This window comes from Echinops telfairi, unplaced genomic scaffold (assembly GCF_000313985.2).
Source record: "Echinops telfairi isolate 266 unplaced genomic scaffold, ASM31398v2 ScPeMD7_2291;HRSCAF=2852, whole genome shotgun sequence".
Lineage (NCBI taxonomy): Eukaryota > Metazoa > Chordata > Mammalia > Afrosoricida > Tenrecidae > Echinops > Echinops telfairi.
This window is the reverse complement of record NW_022106189.1, coordinates 36,506,470-36,515,011: the sequence shown is the minus strand read 5'-3', so window position 1 is coordinate 36,515,011 and position 8,542 is coordinate 36,506,470. Positions and strand designations below refer to the sequence as shown.

At 37.6% G+C, this 8,542-nt stretch overlaps 1 protein-coding gene across 1 annotated transcript in view; it reads left to right on the top strand.

Annotated features, from left to right (window-relative positions):
- The window catches only part of GLG1 (golgi glycoprotein 1), a 124,786-nt gene that overhangs the window by 80,718 nt on the left and 35,526 nt on the right, over positions 1–8,542 (top strand). The window contains exons 5-8 of the mRNA XM_045293927.1: positions 2,050–2,253; positions 3,576–3,647; positions 4,371–4,554; positions 8,158–8,372. Coding sequence (XP_045149862.1) covers positions 2,050–2,253; positions 3,576–3,647; positions 4,371–4,554; positions 8,158–8,372 — 675 coding nt within the window. The remainder of the gene's footprint in view (positions 1–2,049; positions 2,254–3,575; positions 3,648–4,370; positions 4,555–8,157; positions 8,373–8,542) is intronic.

The following is an 8,542-nucleotide window of genomic DNA, read 5'->3' as shown; positions in this document are numbered from 1 at the left end:
TTATCAAATATTTGAATACATATCAGCTCAAATGGGCTACAGTGAAAGGCTGATTCTCTAGGGATTGAGAATTGAAATATGTTTGAGGAATTCTCTATGTGAAAGTTACAATGAATGGAAACATCTAATGGAAGTGATGTTATAACCTAACATCAATATGTGGTACCACAATTGATGTAATTAAAATTAAATCTTTAGTCTTTGGAAGCTTCTCAAACTGCTGCTGCTGCCTCCTCAAATCTAATCTGAAGCAAATGGAGCCATTAAGAAATATAATTGCCCTAAATATTTAATCTCACTGGTGACATGTTGAAAACAATCATATACTCTAAATATACAGTGTAAACACTTAGCCAGGCTTTTTACATGGAATCTTCTTTTTACTATTTAATGCCAGGATTAAAGTCTGATCTAATTGTTGATTATCATGCTATTATTTTCAACCTCTTCCTGATGCTTCAGAACAATGATTTTCAAAGTCTGATGCACAATCCATCAGATCTTCTGATCAAAGCAAGCCCTTACTTTGATTCTCATAGGCAAATGTATGGTTTTATAGTCTTTTTGATTTTTTAAAAATTGTACCTAAAAGCTAATTGCTAGAGGTCATTTCCATAAGTTATAGGATATTAAAATTTAGCGTAGGACAGTATTCATTTACAACATAAAATCAAGCTTCTAATAATTTTGTGTGCTTCTACAGAAATCTTTGCTATCATAGATTTGTTTTTCCTTTGCAAAGAGAAATAGATTGGCCATTTCTAAGTGAACCAGAGTCAGGAAAACTTGAGGGGCAAGTACAGATCAAGAATAGAAAGGCGCAAACATCTGGTTATATAGTATAATACATAGTCCTTTTGGGGTCACTCTCATTTCATTTTTACATAATTTTCAAATATATATTTATGCAAATATATTATCTTAGGTCTCCAACCTTTCTTTCATAAAAGATAGCATACTTTATGTATTCTGTCTTGTACATTACCTTTTTGACTTGCTGTGGTGAAGGCTGTACATACCAAGAGATAGAAAACCACTTTACTTCTTTGTTTCTTCCTTTGTTTGTGGTATTCTATTGTATATATGAACCATAGCAACATAAGTATTTATTGATGAGTATGTATGACTTAGACCAACAGACAGGCTTTTTTCCATATTGTACTGCAACGTTACCTGTAGCATCGTTGCCTTTAGTCCAAGTACATTTGAAGTCTGTGTTTCTTGAGACCTACTCCCTCTATGTATAATAGACTTTCTCCCATAGCGTCTGGGGAACTACAGGGTTTAAAAAGAACCTCTCAAGTTGTTGAAACTTACTTTCTGAGTTTAGAATATTAGGACTGTTGAATAGAAAATACATAGGAAAAGTATCACATTTTAGGTAATTAAATGTTTGTTGCTGTGCAGATGATACAATGTACTATTAAAGGTAATTATAGTTTAGAAAACTCTCAAAAGGAGCTTGTATGAATGGAAGTGATTTTATTACATTTATCAAGATAAATGCAAAATAGCAAAGTGAAAATTATTACGCTAGAGATTATATATGTTACGGTGTTTGGGGACGGTATAAAGCAGAAAAGGGGCACAAAGTGGTCTGTATAATATCTTTTTTCAGTGTATTTTTGTTGTTTGGGTTTTTTTGTTTAACTTGGCTATTATTTGAGAAATGTCTAGCACCCAGAGAGGAACAGAGGTTTCTGCGGTGTTGTTTCAATATTGACATAAACATTGGACAGATTTTTTCTTTCTTTTCCCCCGAATATTTCAAACTTTAAAATATTCAGGGTCCTACTTCCAGTGTTGACTGTACTGAATTTCCCACGATCACTATTTTCATTTGTACTATGCGAGTGGAAGATTATTAAAAGCACTTTCTTTGACGTCAGCAGGTGATGGCTCCCGCTGGAAGTCTCAAGGCTCCAACAGAACATCAATAAGTTAACAACTACATGTTGCAGAGTTTTTCACATTTCTATAACCAAATGATGTTTATTTGAAACTCTTTGTAGAGGGACTTCTAAATATGGGACGTCTTTGTTCTTCTAGGATGCACACTCACAAGGCGAGGTGGTGTCATGCTTGGAGAAAGGCCTGGTGAAGGAAGCGGAAGAAAGCGACCCCAAGACTCAAGTCTCTGAAATCTGCAAGAAAGCCATTCTCCGGGTGGCTGAGCTGTCATCGGATGATTTTCATTTAGACCGGCATTTATATTTTGCATGCCGTGATGATAGGGAACGTTTTTGTGAAAATGTGAGTCATGTAATTCTTTCCCTCCTTTTAAAAAGTATGTTCCAAGAGAGAAACTATAACAAACCGTCACATGTAGAAAAGCCTCTGATGGAGAGTGCGTTTGATCCTGGAGTAGCAGAAAATGATATTACATGCCTTAACTCTAGTTGGCATTTGACTTCCAACAGTCTCTCCACACAGTATTTTTTTCTACTCTCTTAATTTCAGTTCCTGAAAGTCAGTTTTATATATACTCCAATTTTACCAAAGAATCTTATTTGAATCTAGTCCATTTCTAAAATTTTGCACATACATGTATTTAAAATCAGGTGAAGAATATGTAGTAGATGTTAAGTTTTTTGTTTTTGTTTTTTTTGTTTTTGAGGTGTCAAAAAGTTAACTTTAGTGTGTAGGCAATGGGGACTTTATGCAAATTTTAAAAATCACTTTTTTTTCCTTTTCAATCTTTTTTGTGCATTATATAAAACTGAAAAGCAAAGAACACAAGCCATCCAGAGTCATCTTGATGATTTGATAGTTACAGTTTGATATGTATGTATATAAATGAGCATACAATTTTAGGTTGAGGTTGAGGTTACACAGTATGGATTCATGCATTTTTTCCCCCACACATCATGAATATTTACCAATTCAAAGTCCAAAAGCCATGAATATTTTGACAGGCAAGAATATAATACGCTGGCTCAATCAGAAAAATAAACATTTCAAACTATTAAAATATTATCAAGGTGTTTCTACTAAATTTAATGTGTTTCTATAGTACAACCAGGAGATGTACACATGCATCAACGGTTACGATCAAAATGCAAATACAGGCACACACTTGCTTAACTTGGTTAAGCTAACTTAACCACCATTACTTACCTGGCAGGGTGCTTAAGTTTTGAAAACATCTTTGATTACTGCCTGCAGACCCTATAGGACATCTCGAATTTCACATAGAAGAGTTTCTGCCCTGAAAACAAAGGAAGCACTGAGAGCTGTTGTGTGTACGTCCACTGCGCCCTGAGAATTAACGTCTGCCGCCATCAGAGCCACTGATTACGGAGTTTTCTTGACTCTGGCATAAAATTGTGAAAAGGGAAACTCACTTTTATGCGTGTCTCAATTTCATAACTTGAGTTATCTTGGAGCAAATAAGCAAAGATTATGAGAGGAAGTTTTCATCTTTATTGCAGTCACTCGTCTTCCAAAAGCTGCTGAATATTTAAAGTGGCCAAGTCATTTATCTAAAGGCCCAATTCTGTTATATGCGATTGTGGATAGAGCCTTGCATATAATAGTAGCCTGGCTAATAATATTGTATGTGTTCTATCTTATAGACACAAGCTGGTGAAGGTAGAGTGTACAAGTGCCTCTTTAACCACAAATTTGAAGAGTCCATGAGTGAAAAAGTAAGTGTTACTTTGAAATAAACCAATATTTTATTCACTCCTCAAAAGCTTTTGCAAAACCTCAAACACTATTTTTATAAGCTAAGACCTAGAATATAATGACTAAGACACATTTCAGAGGTGTTATCCTTAGATAGTGAGCCAAAGCATAGTGGGCTTAAAAGAGAAAGCAAAGCTCTAATTTTTGAGGCAATAGGTAGCCTGGTTTTGAAAATAGAATGGGAGAATTTTGAATCACAGCCACACTGAGGCCTCCTCTACAAACTCAAGAAGTTTAGGGTGACCAGACTAATGTGCCATTTCGTTTGTAGCAGCTGTCTCGTGACTTTTAGTCCTCTCTCCCTAGATGAATGCAAGAATCTTTTATAACTCTTGGGTTGTACTATCATAACCTTACTTTCCTGTGTAAAATACTATTAATTAATACTGCTAAATAACTTAAGCTACTAATAATACTCTTGAAGAGTAAAAAAATAGTAGTACTATTAATAGACTACTATTGAATAATGCTACTGATTGTATTTGTATAACATGGAACCTCCAAATGGTTATGCTAGTTTACCAGTTGCAGACTAGTTAAAGCACGCTTGTAACCCCAAAGTTTAAGATCAGTATTTGGATAATAGCCACAATCTTGGAGACATGCAATGTACTTGGCTGGAGGTCCCTATATTGCCTCAAAGCCACATGTGACAGGTGAGTCAAACAACTCTCTTTCCTCAGTGTCGAGAAGCACTGACAACCCGCCAAAAGCTGATTGCCCAGGATTATAAAGTCAGTTATTCTTTAGCCAAATCCTGTAAGAGTGACTTGAAGAAATACCGGTGCAACGTGGAAAACCTCCCTCGCTCCCGGGAAGCCAGACTCTCTTACCTTCTAATGTGTTTGGAGTCTGCGGTACACAGAGGTAAGAGTTCGCTTCTTTGTATTCTTTGTGCTTTGTTTTTGAGTCACACCTACAACTGTTAACTTCCTCCTATTTCGACTCTCTTGCCTTCTCACTAAAGGAGCCTTTCTTTGTAACCACAACTCTAGGAACTAAAGAATTGATATCCTTAAGTCTTGTTACTTCAGCAATCCCCAGTTCCTTTTTTTGTTTTAACTTTCTTGCATAAAAAATTAAAAAGTCAATATATTATCACTCAAGAATTTTGAATGCATTTCAGGAAAGTAAGGGTAGCATTATTTCGTATGTGGCTTTGAGTCAGTGAGACATGGGTTCAAATATGGTCTATCAATAAAATAACTGATGGATTGACCATTTCCTACATTTCTTGATCTCTCCATTTTCCCTATTTATCTTTTTAATTAAAAGATCATTTTATTGGGTGCTCTTAGAGCTCTTATAGCAATCTATACATCAGTTTTATCAAGTATATTTGTACACATTTTCCTTATTTTTAAAACTCACATCTGAAGGTTTGCAAGGATTGAGTGAGGTTAATTAAACAGTAATGATATTAGGAATTTAACAGTAATAGAAGAAAGAATTTCCCATAAAGTCTGACCCATGGACATGGGAGAGGGGAAAGTGGGGGAAAGAAATGGTGTTAACAAACCCAGGGACAAGGGAACAATAAATGATTCAAAATCGGTGGCAAGGAGGGGGTAAGAGGCCTGGTAGGGCTTGATTAAGGGCATTGTAACCGAGAGGAATTACTGAAACCCAAATGAAGGCTGAGCATGATAGTGGAACAAGAGGAAAGTAAAAGGAAATGAAGAACTAGGAGGCAAAGGGCATTTATAGGGGTCATGTACATATGTAAATATATTTACATATGATGATGGGGAAATAAATCTATGGGCATATATCGATAGGTTTAGAATTAAGGTAGCAGATGGACATTGGGCCTCTACTCAAGTACTCCCTCAATGCATGAACACTTTGATCTATTAAACTGGCATTCCCTGATGCTCACCTTCCTGACACGATTGCTGAAGACAAAGAGGGTGCATAAGCAAATATGGTGACGAAAACTGATGGAGCCTGGCTATCAAAAGATATAGCATCTGGGGTTTTAAAGGCTTGAAGATAAACAAATGGCTATCTAGCTCAGAAGCAACCAAGCCCGCATGGAAGAAGCACACCAGCCTGTGTGATCATGAAGTGTCGAAGGGATCAGGTATCAGGCACCAAAGAACAAAAAATCTTATCATTGTGAATGAGGGGGAGTACAAACTGGGGACCCAATGCTCAGCTGTAGGCAACAGGACATCCCCTTCGAGAAGGGTCGCCAGGAGGAGACAAGCCAGTCAGGGTGCAGTGTAGCAACAGTGAAACATACAACTTTCCTCTAGTCCTTAAATGCTTCCTCCCCCTCACTATCATGATCCCAATTCTGCCTTACACATCTGGCTAGACCAGAGGATGTACACTGGTCCAGATCGGAACTGGAAATACAGGGAATCCAGGACCAATGGATGATCCCTTCAGGACCAGTGGTGTGAGTGGTGATACTGGGAGGGTGGAGGGAAGGTGGGTTGGAAAGGGGGAACTGATTACAAGGATCTACATGTGACCTCCTCCCTAGGGGCGGACAACAGAAAAGTGGGTGAAGGGAGACGTTGGACAGGGCAAGATATGACAAAATAATAATAATTTGTAAATTATCAAGGGCTCATGAGGGAGAGGGGAGCGGGGAGGGAGGGGAAAATGAGGACCTAAAGCCAGGGGCTTAAGTGGAGAGGAAATGTTTTGAGAATGATGAGGGCAACGAATGTACAAATGTGCTTTACACAATTGATGTGTGTATGGATTGTAGTAAGGGTTGTATGAGCCCCCAATAAAATGATTTAAAAGAAAAAAGAAAAAATACTGGAAATACAAAATGCTTAGGGAAATGCAAAAAAAAACCCAAAAAAACCAACAACGAGAAAACAAAAACAAACTTCAATCAAGAAGAAAGCAGAAAATAGTAAAAACAACTTTAAAATGGGTCAAAAGGGAGATCAAATGGTAAAGTATTCCAGTTTAGCTTAGTTCTATGTGCCATAACAGACTTCATAATGCCCTCATCTGATAATAAGGCTATTCGTACCCCTGTACTGTGGCCACACAGGATTTGCCAAAGGCTTAATTTACATGGATGTTGGGCATCCACTGCCATCTGTACCCTTCTGACTGTGAACCAGCAGGGTCTGTTCTTTGGCTTCGATTTTTATGCAAATAATTAGCCTTATTGATAATCTTTCCATTGATGACTCATTTGTGTTGTTAGTTGAGTAATATAAAATCTGTTTATGGCATTGAGCAAGTGTACTTATTGTAGCTATATTAGATACAACAATTTAAAAGAGAGTGGAGGTGGAGGAGATCTCTAGTTTGAACCATAGATTCTAGAGCAGCGGTTCTCAGCCTCCCTCACGCTGTTCATGTGGTGGTGACCCCCAACCATAACATTATTTCATTGCTACTTCATCACTGTCATTTTGGTACTGTTACAAATCGGGCGACCCCTGTGAAAAGGGTCATTCGACCCCCAAAGGGTTTGTGACCCACAGGTTAAGAACTGCTGCTCTAGACCATCAGCCCTTTTTTGGGCCAAGTTGTAGCTCTAAGCTTTTCAGTAGGAAATAGCATGACTAGTATATTTAACTCTAGGCAGAAACTTACCCTTTTTTTGTGTGTGTACAATATATGTAGAAAAGTGTTCATTTCAGCCATTTTCACAGGTACAGCTCAACAACATTGATTCACCATGTTCTATACTAGGCATTTCTAAAGTTTTTAATCATTTAACAGAAACTTGGCACTTCTTAAGCAATAGTCCCCATTTCCACCCACCATGCTTTCCCATAACCCCTTAGACTTTGAGCTCTATGTAATTGTGTTTTTGTGTCTTGATTTATTTCACTCAACAGACTCTTTTCAGTGTTCATCCATGTTGTAGCATGTGTCAGAGCATACCTTATGTACCCGAGTATAAGCCGATCCCAATATCGCCGAGGGACCTAATTTCACCACAAAAACTGCATTAAAATTGTGCTGAAAAACTTGGCCTATCCATGGTATAAACGGTATCTCTTCATGACTGAATAAGAAATGTGTGCTTTTATTATTTACCACAATTTGTCAGTTTGTTGTACTGTGGTGGATTATGTTTTGCTATGATGCTGTAAGTTATACCAATGGTATTTTAAATAACCAGCACAATTACACCTGATGGATAGGTTTCAACAGAGCTTCTAGTCTAAGACCAAGAGCAAAGCCCTGTTTTGTCTACTTGTGAAAATTATCCAATTAAACAGTCACACAGAAAATCATGCAGGATAGTGTTGGATGATGAGTCCCCAAAGTTGAAAGGCACTGAAGATACAAATTGGGTACAAGAGTGGATTTAAGCATGCCAACGATTGTAAAGGTGATGCATGCTGTGATGCTGCTCATTTTGTTGTCCATATGGTTCCCATTAGTTGGGATCAACTTAGTGGCAACTAACAACAACTTTTAAATGTAGTGATTCTAATCTTAATGCTTACTCTCCATTGTACGGTGTGTTTCCTAATTTAGGGAGACAAGTAAGCAGTGAATGCCAGGGCGAGATGTTAGATTATCGGCGCATGTTAATGGAAGACTTTTCTCTGAGCCCTGAGATCATCTTGAGCTGTCGTGGGGAAATTGAACACCACTGTTCTGGATTACATCGAAAAGGGCGAACTCTACATTGTCTGATGAAAGTAGTTCGAGGAGAGAAAGGGGACCTTGGAATGAACTGTCAACAAGCGGTAAGGAGAGATTTTTCTACTGTCCTTCTTCACGGCACATTTTCTCCATTGATGAACTCTTCCTGGTATTGCTTTACTTTGGACTTCACAGTGAACCTAAGGTACTGAGAACCAACTCAAGGAATATTGTTTCTTCAGGTTTATCTTAGTAAGATTATAAAATTTGCTCC